General features: G+C 54.1%; 2 protein-coding genes across 7 annotated transcripts in view; both read left to right on the top strand.

Annotated features, from left to right (window-relative positions):
* The window catches only part of DIS3L2 (DIS3 like 3'-5' exoribonuclease 2), a 388363-nt gene extending 372386 nt beyond the window's left edge, over positions 1-15977 (top strand). For 3 of the 6 annotated variants that reach the window (XM_089916218.1, XM_089916219.1, XM_089916217.1), the window contains exon 19: positions 1133-14809. In XM_089916218.1, coding sequence (XP_089772344.1) covers positions 1133-1498 — 366 coding nt within the window. In that variant the 3' untranslated portion in view covers positions 1499-14809. Of the gene's footprint in view, positions 1-1132 lie in introns of all 6 variants that reach the window. The other 3 variants (XM_030760423.2, XM_089916221.1, XM_089916220.1) reach the window with 3 other exon arrangements.
* A 3441-nt stretch (positions 15978-19418) lies between these two features.
* ALPI (alkaline phosphatase, intestinal) lies at positions 19419-23447 on the top strand. The gene is made up of 11 exons (XM_022568324.2): positions 19419-20282; positions 20362-20478; positions 20591-20706; positions 20899-21073; positions 21152-21324; positions 21490-21624; positions 21716-21788; positions 21889-22023; positions 22107-22298; positions 22524-22640; positions 22743-23447. Exons 1-11 carry the CDS (start codon positions 20222-20224, stop codon positions 23039-23041), a joined length of 1593 nt encoding a protein of 530 aa, XP_022424032.1. The 5' UTR covers positions 19419-20221; the 3' UTR covers positions 23042-23447.
* The last annotated feature ends 1296 nt before the right edge of the window (positions 23448-24743 follow it).

The raw sequence follows: 24743 nt of genomic DNA, 5'->3' as shown, positions 1-24743 counted from the left end.
GCCTGTCCCTGTTCCCACTGCTGGGTCTCCTCCCTGTTTCCCCAGCATCTGGGGAAACAGCCCTTGGTAGACACACGAGCAGTGACACTGCGCCCCTCGCTCAGCTGTGGGTTGTACTGGCACCAAGTTCACCCGATGGGTCCTGCCGAGACAGCCAGCCGTGCCTGCCTGGGATCAGGGATCCAGGCCGAGGGTCAGGCTTGGGCCTCTTTCCCAAGGACTTGAGCAACCAGAGATCAGGTCCATCCATAACCAGTATAGGAAGCAGGGTAGGCAGGCTTTGGGAGATTTTTTAAAGGAACATAGGGGAAGGAAAGACCAAAGAGAATGGTCCGTGGCCACTCTGGAAGCTGTGTCCCCTGAAAAGCAGGAAGAGGCTAGCCCTTGCCCTGGTCCTGCCCTGGGGGGTGCTTCATTCGAGGTTCTTTCCAAGGGTACTTGGTGCCAGTCTAATGCCACCTGAGGGACCTGTTCCAGCTGACCTTGTGGTTAGTGAGTCACCACCTGGCCCCCGACCTTGGCTTTGAATTTCCCAACACCCAGAGGACCTTGGGGAGTGCAGAACGCCGCACGTAGTGTGGAATAAACATGGTATGAATGAAATGGATTAAAGCAGGAGAGACAGAATGGAGTCAGCAGGAATCAAGCCAGGCTCTCGTCCTGAAGCTCACTGAACAGCATGGAGTTCAGGTCTAGATCGCCTCTGCTCACAACGCAGCCCTCAGTCTGTGCTAACAGACCCAGGGCCGGTAGGGGCGGCAGCCCTCCAGCCTCAGGTGCCCGGTCCACCTCGACCCTACAGGCATGGTCCCTGATGGGGCAGGACAGACCCACCACCTGCCCCGAATAACACGTGGAGCCACCGGTGCCCCCCGGCCCCCGCCCCTCAGTGAAGGTGGCCTCTCAAGGCCGCCCAGAAGCTGGCCAGAGGCAAGAGGCGAGGGTGCGGGCCACCCCCCGTCAAAGGTCAAGCAGCCACTGTCAGGCAGCAGGGCAGGGAGCTCCCTTGAGGCCAGTCAGAGGTGGGCCAAGGCGAGGGGCTGCTTCCAAGCACTGGGGGCCTTGCAGGGTCAGAGATTAAGAGGCGGCGCCTAGAGCCCGGGTCCTGAGATGCAGGTGTGTGCACCCCCAGGCGCTGCCACTGCAGTCATACCGTTTCCAGAAGGTGGGCAAGAAGCCGGAGCTCACGCTTGTCTGGGAGCCTGAGGACGCGGAGCAGGGGCCGGCGCAGCAGGTCAGACCCGGGGGTGGGGCAGCTTTTCCGGAGCGCCACTGGGTTCCCGTCCACCCCACTCTTGGCGAGCCCCCTCCTGCCTCCTGGGCGCACTCCCCGGGCCTCCCCTCCTGGGCTCCCCCTACCCCCGGCTCCCGGCTCTACCCAGCAAGGCCAGCAGCGGCTCCCCGTCACCACTCCTTGGGCCTAGCCTCCTGGCAGCACCTTCCTTCCCCAGAATCACCCACCCTGGGGAGAGGCAGCGGCCTCTGCCCACCTCCCTAAAGCAGGGCCCCTAACTTCGGGTGTCCTTTTGAGAACCTGATGAACGCTGTAGACCTCCGACCCAAGGAAACAGCTTTTTACCTACGACATGCCTCGAAGAGCAGACCCGGACCCCAGTGGTTTCTCTCTGGCGCTGAGCGGCCCCAGCAGGCATTGCCCACAGCAGCGCGTGGCTCCTCTGCTTCGCACCGGGACCCCACGGCCTCAGCCCTGAACAAGCTCCGCTTACAGATGAGCCAGTGGAGGCCTAGGGAGGCAGAGCGAGGGGCCCCGGGGCCCGGCTGGGTGGACAGCCCCCCGGGCCGCCCCCTCACCGGCACCCGCGTCCCCTGCTGGGCTCTGCTCTGCCTCAGGTCGTCAGCATCTTCAGCCTGGTGGAGGTGGTGCTGCGGGCAGAGGCCACGGCCCTCAAGTACAGCGCCATCCTGAAGCGACCCGGCACCGAGGGCCTGCTAGACTGGCAGGACGAGCAGGGCGGCCAGGACCTCGCGGAGGAACAGGACTGAAGCCGCCAGCCGGCCCACCCCTCCCCCACTCCCATTAGGAATAGAAACTTCGGGCACCAACGGGGATTCTTAATTTGGTTTTTAACAACTCAGGGTTTTGTTTTTATTTTTTCATTGTTTCATTTTTGCAGCTTGGTTTTCAAACTGGAGGGGGAGGGTGGGGCTGGATGGAAGGCTGCGGGCTGGCCGGTGCTCAGCAGCGCAGAGCTAGACCTGGTCCTCCTGGGAGGCCAGCGCCCCTTCTGCCAGGTTACCCACTGCCCTCCCGTGCCCGGAAAACCAGGGGTTTTCAGTAAATCAGAGTCATGGAATAAAATCAAGTGTGAGTGCTGCCTGGTGTGTGGGGCACCGGGGTGGCCAGGGTAGTGGGGTGCCCCTTGGACCCAGGACGGGGGACCTGGCCCGGGCTCCACCCGTCACAGCTGAGCTGGGGTTGCCACCCTTGGGAGCCTTCCCGGCAGTTCCAGGATGATTCACAGAGCTGGCCGCGTGGCAGATTGATGCCAGCGCCTCATTCTGGCTGATTAGAAATGGAATTAGTATGCAAGACGGCAGGCTCACCCGTCACCGCGCCGCATGGAGCCGTGTCCATCCCCACCCCAGCACTTCCTCTCTGCCGGCTGCCGCCCTCCATGGCCCCAGGACGGGGGCTTGGGCCCTGTGCCGCCCACCCCCACTTCCAAGGCTGGAGCTCTGGGTGGCCCTGTCCACCTTCCTTAGGGGGGGCCAGCACCCCAGCATCTCCTGTCCCGATCCTGTGCCCTGGCAGCAGCAAGGGAACCTGGGGGCCTGCCCGAGGGGAGGGGCCCCCAGACCAGCCTTCCTGACCAGAGAGGGGCAGGTGTGCTCCTGGTGGCCCTGGCCTGGCTCAGTCGACTGCCTGCTATCTGCCTGAGCACCAAGTGATCCTTGGGGACCCGGGGGCAGAGGTGGGAGGCCACCGCACTCGGCTCTCTCCCCGGCTGGTTTGACCTAAGCCTGTGCTTCTAGTTTCCCCAGCAGACTAGAGAAACACAGGTTGGCTTCCCCAGGAGCCGCCAGAAACTAGGGTTAAAACCCCACGGGGACCAAGGTCCCAGTTCCACCAGGCTGATTCCTGGGGTGTTGGTATTAACAAGCTCACTTGATCTGATTTCAGTGAATTTTCTTCAAAGGAAACTTCAATGGAGCACCTTGTAGGAGGGCTTCGCCATGGCTGGAGTGGTGACGGGGCCTGGCTGCCTTGGTCTCGGCCACCGGCCGGCCGTGGCTCACATCCCCCCAGCGCTGGGCCGGGTGCCAGAGGGGGACAAAAGAGACATCACTGTGCCCGCCCTGAATTCCCTTCTCTCCTCCTCCAGCACCTTGACCAGCCTTCGGTCTGTCCATCCTGCCACCCCCAAGACATCCCAGAGGCCACCGTTCCCTCTCTGCTCCTGCCCCAGAGCCTTCTAGAACCAGCTATCTGGAAGGGAAATGGTGAGGGTCCAGTGGTTTGGTATTTGGATGACGAGGTTTCTGGGTGCTTCTGCAGCCTGGGCAGCCAGGCATCCCAGCCCTGCCCTCATCCTCTCACCTGCCCGCCCCCGGAGGAGCAGAGCCCCTCTCTCCTCGCGCTGTCCCCCAGGGCCTCCCGTGGAGCCTGGGAGCTGAGGGCAGAGCAGAGCCCCACGGAGGGGCGCCCTCAGGATGGTGGTGGGCCAGCGTGCTGGGCCCTCTCTCGGGCAGCATGGACGCAGGCTGGACACCCTTCCTCACGGCCCCAGCGCCCCAGACCGTGGTAAATCGTAGCTAGCTTGGTCAGCAGGGAAGACCGTTGCTGCCTGGACTTGCTGGGGAAGCAGAGGCTGGCCTCGCCCTGATGGCCCTAGAGCTGGGGGACCCATAGCAGCCCCGGCACCTCCACCCCATTTGACAGAAGGAGGAACTGCACCCAGAAAGGAGGTAGGTCTCTAGCCAAAGTGACACAGCCAGACTCTGCCCAGCCAGGTCCAGGGTTCAGGCATCTGCCCTCCCCCAAACGCCCCTGCCTGTGGGTTCAGAGCAAATGGCCCAGCGCTCTACCCCACAACGTCAACTGCGTCCTTCATCTGCGTCTACTCACTCAGCAGGTGTCCTTGACACCACCCACGTGCAGGGCACTGGCCTGCACACGTCCATGGTCCAATGAGGGAGACAGCCCCCTGTGGCCCCTCGCTCAGGGGACTGTTGATAAAGGGGGTGATGAGACCCAAATCTCGTCAAAAAGGAAGCCGTGGTCATTCCTCCAGCTGTCCCAGAGCACCCGCACATGTCCTCAAGGAGCCGCCTCCGGTCGCCATGGGGGAGGGAGACGTAGACGCAAATCATGTCACTGCAGGACAAGGTTCTAGCGAAGATCAGAGGCTGGGGTGTGTGTTCCCAGCCGTGAAGGGTGGGTGCTCAGAAGAAGAAAGCGCGCGCAGCCGGCCCACGTGGGCGAAGAAACTGAGGTTCGGAGATTCCTGACATGAGCCGTGAAGGGTGGAGGTCACTAGGATCAGAGGGTGCCCAGAGGATGGGCAGGGAGGTGCTGGCGAGGTAGGAACGGGGTAGATCCCCACTGACCCTTATGGCAGCCAGAGAGCATGCCCTGTGTGCTGTGGGCCATCAGAGCCCCGGGAGGATTCTCATCAGGGCCGTGAGGCGATATGACCTTTGTCCTTCACTCATTTATCAACAGCAGTGAGTGCCTTTTATGTGCCGTGTCCTCTGGGAGCTTATGGTCGGGAGGGGAAGTCGCCTTTCTAGTGTGGCAGGCGGTGGGGACGGTGTTGATGGCAGCGGAGGAAAAGCAGTGCTGAGGAGGGGGCATAGGTGGCAGAGACGTCCAGGAACCACCCGGGGCTACTTGTGGGCACGGCCTCAAGACAGGAGTGGGCTTGGTCGGTGAACGGGGCCAAAGGGCCTCTGGGGTTGTTTTCCCAGGGGCCCTGTCTCTTTATGGGACCTGCTCCCCAGCTTCTAGCCCATCCCTCCCACCTGCGTGGGTCCCCAGGAGCCACCATTCTGTACCACGACATCTCTGATGGGACCCGGGGTGGGCACCTGGCCCATTCTTTCCTGGGGCCTATCCTAACTAAAATTGGGAGAGGGTGTCACTGTCTCCCCAGGATGGTAGTCTGCAAGACATAGAAGCTCATGTTTCCAGAAAGTCACCGTGAAGGAAACAGTGTACACCAGGAGGAAGGGAAGCGGTCTCAGAGAAGGGAGACGGAGAGCCTCGGAGGCACCGGGTTTCCCGCACCCCAGGAGACCCAGAGGCACCTCCGTGTGGTGGGCTTTTCTGCCTTGTGGTAGTTCACGTACCATGAGGAGCCTTTCCATCAATTCCCTTCCCCCTAAAGCTACTTCACACTTGGTTTCTTTCCTTTGCAACCAAGATAGGAGTCTTCCTGAAGCCTCAGGATGTTACCAAAGGGATCGTGGGTACCCTCCCCCAGCAATCAGCAAAGCCCATCTACTGACATTGGTTGTGGTAAAGTTTTCTTCAGGTGCCAACCAAGGAGAAAGGGCAACTCATGCTCAAAAGACCCAAGCTCCCTGATGGCTTTCAGGGAAGGGGTTTTAAAGGCAGCAATACAGGGTGAGGGTTTGGAGGTACATGATCAGATTGTGGACTTTCTTCTGATTGGTTGGTGGTCCGGGTGCTATTTCGGGAATCTTAAGCATCAACCTTCTGGTTCCAGCCAGTCTGGGGTCTAAGTGCCTGTGGTCAGTATGTAGTTACCATCCTCCACCTGGGTGGGAGGGTCTTCATTCCTGCAGAGCACCTCAAAGATTTGTGTCAGATTGTTACCTATAATCCTTGAGAAGGAACTAGACGTCCTGTGACTCTATTGTCTAAGCTATTCTTTTTCTTGCTTGAGGGCTTTCCTCTGTTTCTGCATTCCCTCACTTCTCTAATGAGTAACCACTTGTGTCTGTTCTTTGGAACTCAGGGAAGGCCTAGGCGACTTTATTCCTACAAACAAGAGATGGGGGGCACAGCGGGGCTTTTGTACCCAGAAAGGCCTCGTGGGTCCTGCTCAGTTTCAGTTCCCCCTTTTCTTTGATCCTCCTCAATCCTGAGGGGAACAGGGACAGGACGAGAAGGGGAATAAAGTTTTGGATAGAGACGTTCATCATAAACTCGGCAGCGGAACTCAGTTTTAGGGAGACTTGGTTTCAAGGACTCTACCTGTTCTGGCCCCTTGTCCTGTCCAGCCACCCCGACTAAAGTGTCCCAGAGTAAACACAAAGTGTTCCCTTCAAACCCTGCCCAAATTACAAGTTTGTGATCAAAGAAACTATTGTTGTTTAAGTTTGTTTTGGGATGGTTCATTACACAACCATAAAATGCAGGATATCAACAGAATATAGCAATAAATATAGCTTAAAATTGAAAAATGAAGAAGTATGTGATTTAGAAACAAAGGTAAATATCAAAATTAAAATCTAAGAGGGGGAAAATGTTTGCCTCGGAGATGGGAAACTGCAGTGAGGGAGACAGGAACCTGCTGTTTTGTTTTATTGTAACAAACCTTATGGATCTATTTGATACTTTAAACTACATTAATGTATAACTTGGATAAAAACTAAAACTAAAAACAAAATTTTTTTCCCTTTTTTTCTTTCTTTTTGCTTAGCAGGAATGGATCTACAATTGGTTTAAAAGGCTTCTTGTGCACTCAGCGATGGGTGTATGAAACAGTCCATTATTCCAGCAACTAAGATAAAATTCCTGCTGACACGACCTGATATTCCCACTCAGCTAAAATGCTGCCTAAGGTTTTTTACTTAAAGACTCAGGTAACAGTCTTGGGGGTGACGAGTCCCGGTTGCCTCAGTGGAGCCCCTAGGGGGCCTTGTTTATTCTGTGTCTGAGCCCAGGCTTGGGCGTCCAGGGTGAGGTGCCAGCCAGGCAGGAAGCAGCCTGCAGGTGAGGCTGCCGGCCCAGGTGTGGCAGCTCCGCAGACGAGCTGAGCCTCAGGCCCTTCCTGGAGGAGTTCGTGGGTCTGAATCCCGGATTGCAGGGTTATTTGGAGTTGGGGGGTGTGGGTTAGGTGTTGAAGCAGATTAAAGATTTGAGGCCTGGTGAATGGAAGGAGGAAGATGCCTTTCACAACAGAGAAGGCTCTGGAGATGGAGGAGGGTGTCTTCAGCACCTGCACATAACCTAGTATGGCAGGATAATCTCTTTGAACCTTGTCTTTTTATGGGTTTTTGTGGTTTGGGGATTTTTAATATGTAGGAAGCCACTTTAGGGGGGAAATACATTTAAATATTTTACTTTTTAAAGTTATTATTTATTTATTTATTTGGCCACACCATGCAGCATGTGGGATCTTAGTTTCCCGACCAGGGATCATACCTGTGCCCCCTGAAGTGGAAGTGCTGAGTCTTAACCACCGGGGAAGTGCCTTAAAAAGTTATTTTACTTAACCAGGTTCATGAATTGCATTGATTCTTTAACGTTCTTAAATTGTACCTTGCTCAGTTCTGGAAAGCCGTCAGCCAAATACTGAAAAAGCAACAGAAACAAGTGCAAAACAGAACATGAAACAGAAACTCTCCTTTAGCACATTTTACCTTAATAGATTTTCAAACGACACAAGGTACTGTTGGAATAAAATTGTCCTCCTCGCTCTTATGATACAAAATAAACGGGAAATTATTTTCACTCCTGAGTTACAGGAGGTTCTTGACTTTTTTTTTTTTTTTTTGGGCTGCACCTCGCAGCTTGTGGGATCTTAGTTCCTCGACCAGGGATTCCAACTACTGGACTGCCAGGGAATTCCCTGGGAAGCTCTTGACTTTCTTAGGCTTTCATTTCCACACATTATATATTGATGCCCAAACCACCTTTCGGCCTGGGAGTTGTGTTTCATATGCAACAGCTACTACCATACTACCACCCCAGGACAGAGCAGAGGCCTGGCCTCTGCCAACTGCCTGGCTGAGCCTCCCTTCTGCCCAGGGCTCTGCTGTACCCCAGCCTCTGACAGGCTGAGCCAGAGCTCAGTACTGCATACGGGGCTCCACAGTCATTGAGAGTCCTCCCCAGGAACTGTGCGAGAGCGGGGGCTGGTCTGTCTCTTGCCTTGGTGGTAGAGCGGCCCCCTTTCCTCTCCCCACCCCAGGCACCTGACCCAAGTTCCCCTGTGGAAAGGAAGTGCCTGGATGTCCCTCCCTGGTAGCTGGAATGGGTCAGAGGGAAGCAGTCTACACGGACCTTGATTAGGAAATACTGTAAAATATTTGTTTTCTGGAAATGAGCTGCTTTAATATTTGGCCATTTGTTTGGCTTTCAAACACTCAGCTTGCAAACATGCCTTAAGGATATTAAGTCCTGCCTTAAGGTTAGGGTTTCACCCCTACCCCACCTCCAGAATTGCTTCTGCACCAGGCCCCATGCTAACAGCCCTGTGACACAGGTACTATTATTTTTCCCATTTTGCAGATGAAGGAATTAAGACTTGAAGAGGTTAGGTACCAGAGAATACCCATAATAAGTGGTGGAAATTGAATGAGCCCAGGCCCAAAATCTACTGATTTCTTTCAATCAACATTTCTCAAAGCTAAAGCTTTTCATATATCACCTTTTTTTTTTTCTCCCACACTACGTAGCTTGCGGGATTTTAGTTCCCTGACCAGGGATCAAACCTGGGACCTGGCAGTGAAAGTGCCAAGTCCTAACCCCTGGACCACCAGGGAATTCCTCGTGTATCACCTTAATGAGTGTTTGCCATGGCCACAAGCTTACTTGTACTGAGGCAGGAGATAGATGGGCTCCAGGCTAGGCATTTACAAATGGCCTCCTGTTTACATTTCTTGGGGTGAGAAAAAGATGGGCTTCAGGCGGGACACTTGCAACTAGCTTCCTGTTTGCATTTCCTGAGACAGGAGATAGGTGGGCTCCAGGTTAGATATTTACAACCAGCCTCCTGTTTGCACTTTGAAATAGAAATAAGAACAGAAACAGGGTAAATAGCCCGCTTTGTCTCCTGTGGACACTTTAAGGCAGGAACAGAGAGGGGCTAAACCCTATTTGAGTAAAGATCAAGAGGTCATATATTTCCCATCCTTGGGGCAAGGGAGACATTGCACATGCGCAGAAACGCTCCTTGGGCAGAAAGGAGGGGGCACCACCCCATAATATGGAATGCCAAGGCCGTCCCATAGGCCTCTGGGCTGGAATCCATCTTGGGAAAAAGTTGCGCATGAGTATTGGGGAGTGTCCTAGCGCAGGTCAGGTGTGGAAAAGAAACCAGATAATTGGCCAAAGGTAAACATAGACCTGGAAGAACTGCCCTGTATAAATGACTTAACCGCCTCCTTCCTGCGCTCCTCGTTAGGGAGGACGCCCACACCCTTGCCCTCCGGGTGTGCATCTCTGCCTTGCTTCTCTCTTAACAAACTGTTTCTGTGTGCTCTCCCACTCGTTGTGCTGTTGTGCTGTGTCTCTAATAATAAACTTTGTACCTGTTTTTTACAGTTTTGGCCTCCTTGAGAAATGCATTTTGCACTGGGGGCAAGGGCCAGGGAAAATTTGCCTCTAGCCTCTAGCCCTAAGCTGGTCTAGTGGCTAGGATTCCTGGATTTCATCCAGGCTACCCAGGTTCAATTCCTGAGCAGGGAACTAAGATCTCACTTCACGCCACCACTCACTGCTACCTCTTCAAGATCAGTACTATTGTTTAATTAATTAATTAATTTATTTTTGGCTGCATTGGGTCTTCGTTGCTGCACGCGGGCTTTCTCTAGTTGCGGTGAGCGGGGGCTACTCTTTGTTGCGGTGCGCAGGCTTCTCATTGCAGTGGCTTCTCTTGTTGTGGAGCACGGGCTCTAGGCGCGCAGGCTCAGTACTTGTGGCTCACTGGCTTAGTTCCTCTGTGGTATGTGGGATCTTCCTGGACCAGGGCTCAAACCCGTGTCCGCTGCATTGGCAGGCGGATTCTTAACCACTCTGCAACCAGGGAAGCCTCAGTACTATTGTTTATTTAATTTTTTTAATACATTTTTTTCTTTTTTTTTAATTGAAGTATAGTTGATTTACAATGTTGTGTTAGGTTCAGGTGTAAAGCAAAGTGATTCAGTTATATATATATTATATACATTACATTTTACATAAATATATGTATATATTCTTTTCAGATTCATTTTCCTTATAGGTTATTATAAGATATTGAATATAGTTCCCTGTGCTATACAGTAAGTCCTTGTTGTTTATCTGTTTTATATATAGTAGTGTATATGTCTTAATCCCAAACTCCTAATTTATCCCTCCCCTCACTTTCCCCTTTGGTAACTGTAAGTTCATTTTCTATGTCTGTGAATCTATTGTTCTTTTGTAAGTAAATTCATTTGTATCTTTAGATTCCACATGTAAGTGATATCATATGATATTTGTCTTTCCCTGTCTTACTTCACTCAGTATGATAATCTCTAGGTGCATCCATGTTGCTGCAAATGGCATTATTTCATTCTTTTTTACGGCTGAGTAATATTCCATCGTATATATGTACCACATCTTCTTTATCCATTCACTTGTTGATGATGGATATTTAGGTTGCTTCCATGTCTTGGCTATTGTAAATAATGCTGCTATGAACACTGGGGTGTTGGGACTTCCCTGGTGACACAGTGGTTAAGAGTCCACCTGCCAATGCAGAGGACACGGGTTCAAGCCCTGGTCCGGGAAGATCCCACATGCCACAGAGCAACTAAGCCCATGGCCACAACTACCGAGCCTGCACTCTAGAGCCTGCGAGCCACAACTACTGAGCCTGTGTGCCACAACTACTGAAACCCGCATGTTACAACTACTGAAGCCTGTGCTCTGCAACAAGAGAAGCCACTGCAATGAGAAGCCCGCACAACACAATGAAGAGTGGCCCCTGCTCACCGCAACTAGAGAAAGATGAAGCAACGAAGACCCAACGCAGCCAAAGAAAAAGAAAAATAAAATACATATATATATAATTCTATCTTCTAAAAATAAAATAAAATAACCACCACCCAAATCAGGAAATGGAATGTGGCCTTCGTCCTCCCCACCCCATCCCATGCCCTTTCTCCTACACAACCTTCCTTCCCCACCAAAGGGAACCACTGAATTTTCTGGAAATCATTTTCTTATTCTGATTTTATCTGCAATATGGTTTAGTTTTGACTTGTCAATTTAAAGAAAAAAATAACCAAAGAGTTATGAGTTTAGTGTTACTGAAGGACATTACTGAGGACTATAGCCTGGGAAACAGTGTCTCAGATTGCTCTGAGGAACTGCTCTGCAGAGGTGGAGGAGGTGCCAATATATATATAATGATTTTTTTGGCTATGAAAAAACATAGTCAAGCACACATCTCAGTAAAAGATTAGTGCTGACCAGGAAGAACAGATATCTCAATGATTTTGGTGCTTTTCTATGTATGGCTCGTTGGAATTATTCCTGAGGTATGCATCTCAACTGTCTAGGGACTCATTTATCCAAAGCACAGAATGCCTCATCCTGTTTTTTCCATCATGAACTCCCCTCAGGGCACACTGTTGGTGGGCGACTGCAGTGGGTTTCAGTTTAACCTTTGGTATAACTGGATGGTGAAGAACACTCTGTTTCTTTTTTTGTTTGTTTTTTTGTTTTTTTGGTTACAGTCTACCCCCATTTTGGTCATAAGTTCAACCAAGGTTTGAGAGGCATTTCATGACCAATTTGTCCCATGGTTCTAGGAAGTGTCATTCCTAGGTCAAGTGAGGATTCCATTGGTAGGCCATTCATGTGCTATGTCTGGATTAGACCCTGTTAATAACCTAAAACTTCTCTGTATCATCTATCTTACTAGTCTATTATGATCCAGGAAATGTTTCTCCCTTGTTGCTTCTTCCCATATCTAGAGTTATACTACTACAATTAATTTTCTAGAGAGCTACGTATGTGATTAATTGTCTCAAGGCATTTAGTCATCAGAGAACTGGTTATCCATCAGGTAATACAAGAAATAAGAATCATAAAATGGGCAAGATATAAGTAAGATAGCTAGCTAGCACCATTAGCAAGGTCATAGTGCAGCAGCTAGAGAGAGAAGAAGGAAGGATTTGCTACTTGCAGCAACTAGGGAGAACACCGGCGATCTTCCCAAAGCAGTTTCTTCCGGAAAAGCAAAAGTGGGGAATTTTTAAGCTAAAGGTACATGTGTATTCATGCAGGGGGCTTGAGCAGTGGACAGAGTTCAAGCTTCAGTTGACTGAAGTCATGAGGGTCAGAAAAGGCAACATCGTCATCCCTTAGGTTCCTGTTGATCTGGTGGTTGAGCACCCTACGGGGGAGGGTTTAAATTCTGCAAAACAGCTCAAGACAGTACTTTAGGCTAATTCCTACCATTGAAATAGAACTGGGAGTCTTTACACCTGATTCATTATCTTTGCAATTGTTACTTCTCTTGTCTGATAAGTTCGCCCTTAAGACCATTATTACTGAGAGCTGTTCAAGGGAACACGTTGTGGCCAGCCTTAGATCACAAAATGGCTTAGGCCAAAAAATGGCTTCCTTATGTCAAGAAAGTCTTCCCAGTTCTCTTTCTCCAGGGACTTCTACCCAATCTGGTTACACCATCCACAGGTAGAGACATAGCTGTAACATACCTATGACAAACAGATAACCAGAGATCTCATAGCTTCATTTTAAAACTTAGTCATGAACCAGGTATTACAATATAAAACTTACTAGTTTATAAATACCAGTTGGAATAAGTTATCTGCTCAAGTGGCTAAGGCTTTTTACTATTTGCAGAAAACATTTTAAGATTTATCTTCGTCCTTGACAAATCCTTAAAGAGGCTGTGAATTAGATTTTAGATGAGAGAGCCTTTCCAGCAGTTTGAGTTTTAAAAGACTTCTTTTCCCTTTTTTCTCCTTTGGTTTCAGGTTCTACCTGATAGAGTTAACTGGGCTCAGTCTCAGGCCATTATGGGCTGTATTTACATTTCTGATTTGTAGAGATTTGTAAGACAAGGACTGTTGCTTTTCATTCCCAAAGGAACTGGGTTGCCACCTAAATGATATCAAAAGATTGATTTGTCCAACTACATTTTCTTTAATTTGCTCCTTTATATCAGTTAGAATATTTCCAACTAAACTGGAAATCAAAAGATTTCTATAGGGGCTTCCCTGATGGCGCAGTGGTTAAGAATCTGCCTGCCAATTCAGGGGACACAGGTTCGAGCCCTGGTCCGGGAAGATCCCACACGCCGTGGAGCAACGAAACCCGTGCGCCACAACTACTGAGCCTGCGCTCTAGAGCCCGCGAGCCACAACTACTGAAGCCCGTGCGCCTAGAGCCCATGCTCTGCAACAAGAGAAGCCACCGCAATGATAAACCCACGCACCGCAACAAAGAGTAGCCCCCGCTCACGCGGCGACAAACACCCAACGCAGCCAAAAACAAATAAGTAAAAAAAAGAAAAGATCTCTATATTCTAGATCTTTAGGATTCAATGTACCATGCTTTGAAAAGTTTGCGCAAGGCATTCAACAAAGGCCATCTTTCAGGTCTGGACTTCTGGTCAAAGTCAGACCAATTCACCCTAGGGGCAAAAGAAAGTCTCCATCATTGCTTTTATTAGCCCCCAGTTTTTACCTCATACTGTATGGGCTCAGGTAATCCTAGTGATTTCCTTAAGTGTTTTGAATTAACATTGCCTAAGAGGCAGATATACGTATATGCCCTGTCTTTTTAATAAATTTATTTATTTATTTATTTTTGGCAGCGTTGGGTCTTCGCTGCTGTGCGCGGGCTTTCTCTAGTTGCAGCGAGCAGGGGCTACCCTTTTTTGCGGTGCGCAGGCTTCTCATTGCGGTGGCTCCTCTTGTTGCGAAGCACGGATTGCATGCAACAAAAGTCTCATCACTTCCATTGCTGTCTAGTATTCCACGTATGACAATGCTGTAATTTTTTCCTTTTTCCTGCTGATGCTATTTCCAACTTTTGGCTGCTTATTAAATGGTGCTACTTTAAATGTGTTGGCACATACCTCCTGGGGCACATGTGCCACAGATTCTCCAGGACATTTACCCAGAGTAGAACTACCTCCATCATTGGACAGGCATGTCCTCGTGTCACTGGAGAAGGCTTGTGTCTGCAGTGGACTCGGTTCCGTCTCCTCTTCTTCTCCAAGGCTCACAGAGTTGGGCTTTTTGGTCTTTACCGGCCTGGGGTCTGTGATGCCACCATGTGGCTTGTGCTGCATCACTTGAACGCCTTTCCAGTGTCTCCCTGTATGAGAAACCTGTCCAGTAGGGGGCGGAAAGGCAGCTAAGGCAGAGGCAGATGGGAGAGTGGCTGACAGAGCAGTGACAGCTGCAGAAGAGGGATTGGGGGAGGGGCTTTCTGAGAGGCACTGTTCAGAGGGAGCCAGCAAGGAGGGCAGGGACCAAGGAGAGGGCAGATTCTGAGGGCCAAGAACGGTGCCACACAATGTCCGAAAGTGCCTCTGCCACCTTTCTCTGCCAGTGACTCCCGACCTGCCTCTGCCCCAGCTCCCCCTCCTCCAGTGCCACCCCCTCCAGCAGCATCTTGGAGGCCGACCTCCTCAGCCCAGCATCCCCTCCTCTCTTTACACCCTCTTCTAGCCCCTGAAGCACAGCCCAGCACCAATCCTGCGACCTCGTCTTGGGACTTACATCCAGATTTCTCTTCCGCCCAGATCCCATGGGAACCCACTTACCAGCCTGACTTCCTGCCCCTCTCCCAAGGGCGCCAGACACTCTGGTCAGGGGAGGCCCCTGGGCCCCAGCCCGTAAGGTCCACACTCTTCCTACTGACCAGCCCAGGGGACCTCAATTCTCCCCCGGGACAGTGTCCAGGAGCATGAGTGGGTTGAGGCATCCCACACCCCCCTAGACAGGAGGCCCCGTACTGGTTAGGTCTGCGGGGGCTCATCTGGGCCTCCAGGATGCTTTACATTCGGTCGCTGCTCAAGAGACTTTAAACTGAATCAAGCTGCCTCCTTTAAAGAACAAGCAGCCGCCGAGCTTCTGATTTTTGTCTCTGAGACCCTCTCTGGCCAGCCTCTCTCAGAGAGCCCCAGAGAGCCTCTGAGACCTCAGCCCCACCTCCTGACCTGTTTCCAAGGCCAGTATCATGAGTTCTCCCTACTAACAGTTGCCTCTGGGGCCTTCCCTTCAGCTTTGCCACGTCCCTCCAACCCCAAATGCCAAAACTGGTGCTGACCCTTCTGCAGGTGGAGAGATTCCCAGCACGAAGGCGAGCGTGATCCCTGGGGTCCCCGGATGAACCCCGATGTGCGCCCTCCAGCTCTGCTGAGTCCAGAACACATCTCTGCAGACAATTCCCCTGTGTGACCCTTGGGTGCCCTGGGGTTCGTGCTGTCTCTGGTTCCTTCCACAGGCCTCCCAGGACTGGCCCCTCCCGAGGCTGTTCTCCAGTCACTTGCATCTGCCCCTCGGGAAGTGCAGAGCCAGGTTCTAAAGCACGCAAATCATAGCCACAAAGAAAGGCGGCTTCCCCTCCCCCAATGCCAGTGCCTTCACCTTCCATGTGACCTCTGAGAACTCTGGGCGGCTGACTTCCACAGGACTCCAAAGGAGCCTGTGACCCTGGGGCTGCGACCTTACTGCTCTCAGCTGAGCACTCCTTTCTGAGCCATCAATCGCTCCCGGGCTATGTGAGCAATGCTGGCCTCCCTATGACCAACTTTCCTGATGGCCCTTGCCTCAGGCATGCTGGGAGGAGGGATGGGTGGCCTCAGAACTGCATGGGCAGGCCTGTCCAGAGGCGAAGACCTCATCAGGGATCCCACGCCAGCCAGGCGCTGCCACTCTGGCTGGACTAGGCTGAGATGACGCTCTCCAGCCCCAGGGCTCACCACGTACCCTCCTACCTCCCTGCCAGATGCCCAGGTGGCCTCAGGAGGCTCGACACCTCCCTGATTCCATGTGGCCCCCAAGGAGAAGAGGGCAAAATAAAACTTGTGTTGGCTTCCCGCATCCCAGCATGAGTGGGGACGTTCATACCATCTCTACAGGACTGGTGGGGGGGTGGAAATGAGAGCTGGGGACGAGGGCCCAGGGAGCACTTGCCCCTAGAGAGGGGGGCCTCCATTTCCCCAAAGTGCTGGGGGGGGGGAGGTGTGGCCTATTGATGATCAACAGCCTTTCTGTTCCCAGCTGCTGCCCTGCTCTCCCCTGAGCGGAAGGACTGTCACTACGTCTCCAGGGGACATCGTGAGACTGGGAGGGCAGGAGGCAGGCAGAAGGCATCCCGCATGGCTCGGCTGGTGCTGCAACGCGCTCAGCATCACACACCCCCATCGCCCGCTGCCAGCAGCGCCTGCGGGGGCCACCATGCCGGGGGCGGGGACACAGCCCAGAGAGCCGAGGGTGGTAAGTGGGGACAACGGTGGAGGGTGCTGGGGCTCTAGATGGGGCCCCACGGGACAAGGCCTTCCTTCCCAGAGAACAGAGAGACCAGGACAAACATCCCCCAGAGAGCAGGCTCCATGCAGCTGGCCATCCCCTGGCCCGAGGTATCCGTAACCCCAGAGTGCAGGACTGGAGGTGTCATCTCTTACTCCAGAGCAGAAAGCTCCGCTGTCTGCTGCCTTGTCATCCCTGGGCCCCAGGGGACAATGTGTAAGAGCATCTCATCACAGTCAGGTGACTCAGGCCCAGAGGAGGGAGGCAGGGTGCCCTGGTGGGAACATGGACAAACATCCTTTGTTTACTGCAAGAGACACGGGGTTTGTATTTGGTCTCCGGTCCTGCCCAGGCACAGGACAAAACGCACACGAAACCAAGAGGGGTCATAGCTGATGATCACTTAATCTCATCATAAGAAAAGCATTAAAGGAAACTTTATACTCCACACCTATTGGCATGGCTAAACTTAAAAACAGTGACGACACCCAACGATAGTGTGAATGCAGAGAAAATGGATCCCTCACACATTGCTGGTGGGAATGGCAAGTGGCGCAACCGCTCCGCAAAACGATTAGGCAGGTCATTTTGGTGGGGGTGCAGGGGTGTGCTTTCTTAAACAAACACACTAGACATGCAACAACGCTGCGACCCAGCGTGTGCACTCCTGGGCACGCGTCCCAGAGAAATGGAATGAAATGAAATGTTCACGCAAACACCTGTCCGAGGAGATTCGTGGCAGCTTTATTCATAACAGCCAAACCTGGAATCAGCCTAGAGGTCCTTGCACGTGAGAATGGTTAAACACGCTGCAGGGTCCACTCACCCCGGACACTGCTCAGCGGCACAAAGGAGTCAACAGCTGACCCTTGCTCGGGGGAATCTCCAGGGAATTAGGCTGAGTGAAAAAGACCAGTCCCAAAGATTGTATGGGGCTTCCCTGGTGGCGCAGTGGTTGAGAATCCGCCTGCCGATGCAGGGGACGCGGGTTCGTGCCCCGGTCTGGGAGGATCCCACATGCCGCGGAGTGGCTGGGCCCATGAGCCATGGCCGCTGAGCCTGTGCTCTGCGACGGGAGAGGCCACAGCGGTGAGAGGCCCGCGTACCGCAAAAAAAAAAAAAAAGAAAAGAAAAGAAAAAGAAGATTGTATGATTCCACTCATGTAACTTATTTGAAATGACAGGATTTTAGAAATACGGGACAGGGATTAGGGACAGAGGGTGGGGTGGCTATAAAGAAGCAGGTGGGGTTGGAGCTGCTCAGCACCTTGACTGTGCTGGTGTTTACATGAACCCACGCATATGATAAGATGGTACAGAACCTACACAATCACAAATGTGCACGTGTAAAATGGGGGAATCTGAAGAGAAATGTGAAAATCTGTGAATTATAACACTGGAGAAGATTGGACGAAGCGTACAAGGGATCTCTATTATTTCTTAGAACCACAAGTGAATCTACAGTTATGTCAAAAATTCAAATTAAAAAAGGGGACTGGGAATTCACTGGACTAAAGATTAATCTTGGAGTAACAAAACTTTAACCTACGGCCTGGTCAAAGGAACCGATTCATTAATTAAGGGCCTGCCCAGGCGTTAGTCCCTCCTGACCTGTAGCCAAGAATTTTCCAAGCACAAGACCATGCAGGGGACAGAGGCAGCTATGGCGGCAACTCGCAGAGGCCAGGAAGGATGCCCCCTAACCTGGTATGTCCTCTGAGAGCTAGAGTTTCACCTGGGTCAGCGTGGTGAGCGGGTGGAAGAGCAGGTCAAGGGAGGAGGAGAGGGCTTCCCCGGTGGCGCAGTGGTTGAGAATCCGCCTGCCAACGCAGGGGACAAGGGTTTGAGCCCTGGTCCGGGATGACCCCACGTGCCGCGGAGCAACTAAGCCCGTGCACCACAACTACTGAGCCCGTGAGCCACAACTACTGAAGCCTGCTCACCTAGAGCCTGTGCTCCGCAATGAGAAGCCCACGCACCGCAATGAAGAGTAGCCCCCGCTCGGCGCAACTAGAGAAAGCCCGCGCGCGGCAACGAAGACCCAACACAGCCAAAAATAAGTAAATAAAGTAAATAAATTTAAAAAAAAAAAAAAAAGGAGGAGGAGCCCAGAAGTTCTGCCTGAGGGGCGGGCACACTGGGGAGTGGGGCTGGGCAGGGGGATGCTGGGGGCCAGGGCACTTTGACTCAGGGGGTGAGGTGGCCGTGTGGGGAGGGGCTACCGCGGTCCACTGGGGTGGGTGGGGCTGGGAGGTACACGTTGTTTTCTTTGAAAGAAATTTCTTAATTGTGGTAAAAGACACGACATAAAAGCTCCCATCTTGACCACTTTTAAGTGTCCAGGTCAATAGTGTTAATCTATTCACATTGTTGGCCACAGGTCTCCAGAACTTTGTCATCTCGCAAACCTGAAAGTCTGCATCCATTACACAAGTCCCCCTCCTCCCAGCTCCTGGCAGCCGTCATCCAACTTTCTATTTCTATGCATCTGACAACTTGAGACACCTAGTGAAGTAGAATCACACAGTGTTTGTCTTTTGGGGACTGGCTTGTTTCACTGCGCATCATGTCCTCAAGGTTCATCCATGTTGTAGCAGGTGTCAGACCTCCCTTCCTTTTTAAGGCTGAATAATATTCCATTGTATAGCTACGTCATGCTTTCTTCATCCATTCATCTGCTGGTGGACACTGGAGTTGCTTGCACCTCTTGGCGACTGTGAATACTGCTGCTACAAACGTGGGTGACAAATACCTCTTCTAGATCCTGCTTTCAGTTCTTTGGGATATATACCCAGAAGTGGGATTGCTGGATTGGAGGAATGTTTTGAACCCAACCTGGGGCAACTGAAACCTCTTAGCTCCTTATCAGAAGCTACGCCTGTGAGTGTGCCTTGCCTGTGGGGAGAACAGACTCACCCCTGGCTTCCATACCTGTCCAAGGGAGCAGAGGTCAACTTCAGGTACAGGGCACTAGTCCCACCCCTGCCAGCCCTTTACAGGCACCTTCCACACACACACACACACACACACACACACACACACGACAACGCTGGCCCTGCCTAGCCCTCAGTAATTGGAGACACACACAAGGCCCCCACTCTGCTGTCACCCACAGCAGGAGAACCTTAGGCCCAGGTTCCAGGGCCCCTCCTCTCCCGCCACCAGCCCCGTGCCCGCCCCACCTGCCCAGGCCAAGACTGGTGAGAAGCTGAGTGGGTGGCAGGGCAGCCAGACCACCCCACGTGTCTCTGTGCCTCAGGGCATCAGGAAGGCCAACCTCGGCCCCTGGCCTTGGCTGTGTGCTTCCAATCGCATCTCCCTCAGCCCCCAGGGCCAAACCAGGCCATGCTGACTTTCAGAAACTACTGAACACATGAGCTGAATGAAGGAGAGATGGTTCTCCCACAGGACTTGGTGAGCAGAGAGATGGGAGTGGCCCCCATCAGGCCCTTGCAGATGTTCCTCAGGCAAAGGGCCTCTGCCCCCTAATCCCCACCCCACCCTGAAGAGCCAGCTGGGGACCATCCTGTGAGGGAAGGACCTGCTTCCATCAGGACCCCCGTGCACTCAGCCACACCCCTCCACTTCCCTCTGGCAACATGGCTTAAAGTCATAGGTCAGGACCAGGGACAGGGTGTGGCCGCCTCGGGCACTGGGCGGGACACAGAGCCTTTTACAGCCGGGATAAAGTCCTCCCTGATTTAAGCCCAGGCAGCTCGTACTGCAGCTGATACCCTGGTGTCCCAGCCTCGCCCAAGAGCCACGTCCCCAGCGTCCCAGCCTTGACGCCCTCCGCCATCGCACAGGCATGCAGGGGGCCTGGGTACCGCTGCTGCTAGGCCTGCGGCTCTCCCTTGGCTTCAGCCCAGGTAATGAGGCGCCTCCCAGCCGCCCCCCGACACAGGGGGCTCCCCGAGGCTGACCTGAGTCCACTCTCCCCTTGGCCAGTTGAAGAGGAAGACCCAGCCTTTTGGAACCACCAGGCAGCCCAGGCCCTGGATGTTGCTAAGAAGCTGCAACCCATCCAGACGGCTGCCAAGAATCTCGTTCTCTTCCTGGGGGATGGTGAGTGTGCTAGGCCTGTCCATCCCGTCGCCCTGCGGCCCTGGAACCCTAGGCTGCCGGCAGACACAGGGTGGCCCTGGGGACTTAGGCCTGACACAAGGTGTACCTACAGGGATGGGGGTGCCCACGGTGACAGCCACTCGGATCCTAAAGGGGCAGATGAATGGCAAACTGGGAGCTGAGACGCCCCTGGCCATGGACCAATTCCCGTACGTGGCTCTGTCCAAGGTAAGGGCTGAGTGGCCTCAGGGTGCTCTACACCAGAGGGGTGGGCGTGGGGCTAGGGAGCATGGCAGGAGGAAGGTCCCAGGAGGGCTGGGGCTGAGGTAGGGCCTGGGTGCAGTGAGCATGGGCCCCAGGGCCTGGGTCAGGATCTGGGTGTACACCCGTGAGCAGAGCTGAAAGCATCTCTGCCCCCAGACATACAACGTGGACAGACAGGTGCCAGACAGCGCAGGCACAGCCACCGCCTACCTGTGCGGGGTCAAGGCCAACATGAAGACCATTGGTGTAAGTGCAGCTGCCCGCTACAACCAGTGCAGCACGGTACATGGCAATGAGGTCACATCTGTGATGAGCCGGGCCAAGAAAGCAGGTAGGCTTGGGGCCAGCTTCGCCGGCAGGGACAGGCTCAGAGACCTCAGTGGCCCGTCCTGACCTCTGCCACCCCCAGGGAAGTCAGTGGGAGTGGTGACCACTACGAGGGTGCAGCATGCCTCGCCAGCTGGCACCTATGCACACACGGTGAACCGTAACTGGTATTCGGACACGGACATGCCTGCCCAGGCGAAGAAGGAGGGCTGCCAGGACATCGCCACGCAGCTCATCTACAACATGGACATAGATGTGAGACGTGAGGGGCAAGGGGCGGGGCTGGGTGGGGGGTCGGGTCCCACACCCGCCAAAATCCCAGGCCACCCACAGACCTGGCTGGGACGCTAGGGGCTGACTGAGGAGGGAGCAAAGGGCCAGCCGGGCCCCGAACCCACCTGCCCTAATCCCTGGCCCCAGGTGATCCTGGGTGGAGGCCGAAAGTACATGTTTCCTGAGGGGACCCCAGACCCTGAATACCCAGGTGACACCAATCAGAACGGAATCCGGAAGGACCAGAGGAACCTGGTGCAGGAGTGGCAGGCCAAGCAGCAGGTGATGGGGGCTCGTGGGTGCAGGGGGTACAGCAGGGCAGGAGCTGCAGGGTGTCGGGCTATGGGCTGAGGCCTGGTCCTGCCCCTCCCAGGGTACCCAGTACGTGTGGAACCGCACCGCGCTCATTCAGGCATCTAAGGACCCCAGTGTAACACACCTCATGGGTAATGACCCCACCCACCCCACTGTCCTCCCCCGGGATGGCTGCCTTTGGTCCTCCTTGCACCCTAACTTGCCGGTCACTACTGGTCCCCTTTCCCACAGGCCTCTTTGAGCCAGCAGACATGAAGTATGAGTCCCAGCGAGACCACACCAAGGACCCATCCCTGCAGGAGATGACAGAGGCAGCCCTGCGTGTGCTGAGCAGGAATCCCCGTGGCTTCTACCTCTTCGTGGAGGGTGAGTGGACGCCCCTTGATGAGCAGAGGAAGGAAGGGGGCAGTCAGGGCAGGTTTGGTATCTTATATGTGACCTTCTTGCAGGAGGCCGCATTGACCACGGTCACCACGAAGGCATAGCTTACAGGGCGCTGACCGAGGCGGTCATGTTCGACAATGCCATTGCCAAGGCCAGCCAGCTCACTAGTGAAGCAGACACGCTGATCCTCGTCACCGCCGACCACTCCCATGTTTTCTCTTTTGGCGGCTACACACTGCGTGGAAGCTCCGTTTTCGGTAAGCCCAGGGAGAGGCGCGGGCGCTTTTTCTGAAGTTACGTGGCAGAAATTGCTCTGAGCCAGTTTCCTCATCTGCCAAGTCGGGTAGTAAGAGCAGCTGCCCTGCGCGGCTCCGATGAGGGGTAAAAGCCAGCGAATAGGCAAGAAGCGGCCGGGCTCAGTGCACAGGAGGCGCACGGAAGGCTGGGGTCGGCGTGCTCACCGGAACCCCTCCTCCCTGCAGGGCTGGGTTTTGACAAGGCCGCTGACGGCAAGTCCTACACCTCCATCCTCTACGGCAATGGCCCGGGGCACGTGCTTGTCGGAGCCTCAAGGCCCGACGTCAACGAGACCGAAAGCAGTGAGTGCAGAGGGGGCTGCGTTGGGGGCGGGACCCCGGCCGGGAACTCACGGGAGGGGGACCCGCCTCCCCGCATGCCCTGAACTCCCACCCTCCGGTCAGGCGACCCCGCGTACCGGCAGCAGGCGGCCGTGCCCCTGAGCAGCGAGACCCACGGCGGCGAGGACGTGGCGGTGTTCGCGCGCGGCCCGCAGGCGCACCTGGTGCACGGCGTGCAGGAGCAGACCTTCGTGGCGCACGTCATGGCCTTCGCTGCCTGCGTGGAGCCCTACGCCACCGACTGCCACCTGCAGCCCCCCGACGGCCCCGCCGACGCCGCGCACCAGGCCGCCTGCCCGCCCTCGCTGGCGCTGCTGGTCTGGGCGCTGCTGCCGGTGCTGCTGGCGACCGGCCCGCACTGACCCGCACCCCCGGGCCTCGGGGGCTCCTGTTCCCGCGCAAGAGCCCCTAGCCCAGGCCACACCCGAGCTGCCACCTCGGAGTCCCCACCACGGCGTCCCATCCTGGCCACCGCCCCCACGTCCCCCACCCGGCCCTCCGCCAGACCTTCACCTCCCAGCGATAAGGAGTCTCAGCCCCCCGCCCTTCACAGGCCCGGGCCACCCTGGAGGCTGAGGCCCTGATTTTCCTGTGACACCTATAGTCCTCCTCCCTGCCCCCAAGCTCGGTGGCCTAAGATTCTGTGCTGTGCAGCCGGGACCCCAGGAAAGGCGGGGGCTTGGACCACGCAGTCTCCCCTCGGCACCCGCAGCCCTGCCTGCGGACCAGGCAGGCACTCTCCCAGAGCTGTCCCTAGGCCCGCCTAGAACCCACGCCTCGCCTTTCCTGGAGACCCGAGGACTTAGGGGCCCCTGCGGAGGCGTGGCTTCCTGTCCTCCTGGAACCCACCCTGTAGGCACCTTGCTGGCCAAGGAGGCTGCTGGGACCAGGACAGCCAGGGGGCCCTCGACACAAAGTCCTCAGCTGCCCCTCCTGGGAACCCAGCGGTACCATTAGAGAGGAGACGGCGACCCAGGAAGGAGGCTTGTCCCACGTCACTCAGCTACCGTGACGGTGGCCCCCCGCCCGGTGCCCATTCCAGGCTGGGAGAGCCAAGGAGCAGCTGGGGAGCTGTGGGTTCCGGGAGGGACAAAGCAATTGTCAAATAAACTGTTATACAGTATGATGCCCGGAGTGATATGTTCTAGGCAGAAAACTCCTTAGCAAGTGGGGGCAGAGTGTGTGTCTGTGTGAGGGGTGCGGGGTGATTCACATCAGCAGTCACGGAGGGGCTGCCTGAGGAGCTGACGGCTGAACAAGGACCGAAGGAAGTGAGGGCTGGAGCGATGCAGAAGGACAGCGGTGCAGGGGCCCTCAGGCAGCAGCGGCAGGCGCCGGTGAGGCCAGAGGCAGGATCAGAGTTGGAGGGAGTGGAGCAGGTAAAGAAGGTAGAAGCTGAGGGGACAGGAGGGATGGGGGTGGGGTGCAGAGGGGGAGGAGTCTGCACTTTACCCAGAGTGTGGGATGTGACTGGGAGGCTTTGAGCAGGGGCATAACAGGACCTGACTCTTAGAATATAGCCTGCTGGCTCCTGAGGGGAGAAGAGGCTGTTCTGTTGCTTTTGTTGTTGTTGCAGGTTGTGAGGCAGAGGTGGGAGCTGGGAAACCAGAGAGGAAGTGCAGACTCGTAACATTTCTGACCTCTGCCTGAGAACATTCCTGAGCACCCACTCCAGTATGACTACACTCACTGAGTATCTATCCCCAAAGGGAACATTTCAGAGAATTTTACAAAGGTGAGGACAGCCATATTTTCTGATACATTTTATAAAATTACAAATTTCTTTGTACATTTACAAAGTTGCAAGAAAGCATTTTGCTCTCACTAGAAATGTTAATATGACAGTATGCTCCTCTATTTACTAAAATGTTGATTTAACGCTGTAAAACATCAATTTGAAGGCCAGGCTCTCAGGTCAGTGTACTTCAACTCTGGGTTTTAGTGGCTGTCACGAAGCTATGGAGCTGAATGGAAGAAGGTTGTTTATGTTTCATAGATGGGTTCAAAACCCAAGGAGACTCTACATTTTCAAACTACAGGTTTAAAAACAGATTATTCTGGAAT

The sequence above is a fragment of the Delphinapterus leucas genome, chromosome 8 (genome assembly GCF_059928025.1).
Source record: "Delphinapterus leucas isolate spDelLeu-1000000601 "Yukka" chromosome 8, BTC_Dleu_Yukka2, whole genome shotgun sequence".
Lineage (NCBI taxonomy): Eukaryota > Metazoa > Chordata > Mammalia > Artiodactyla > Monodontidae > Delphinapterus > Delphinapterus leucas.
The sequence above is the reverse complement of the archived record's forward strand: the minus strand, read 5'-3'. Positions and strand labels throughout refer to the sequence as shown.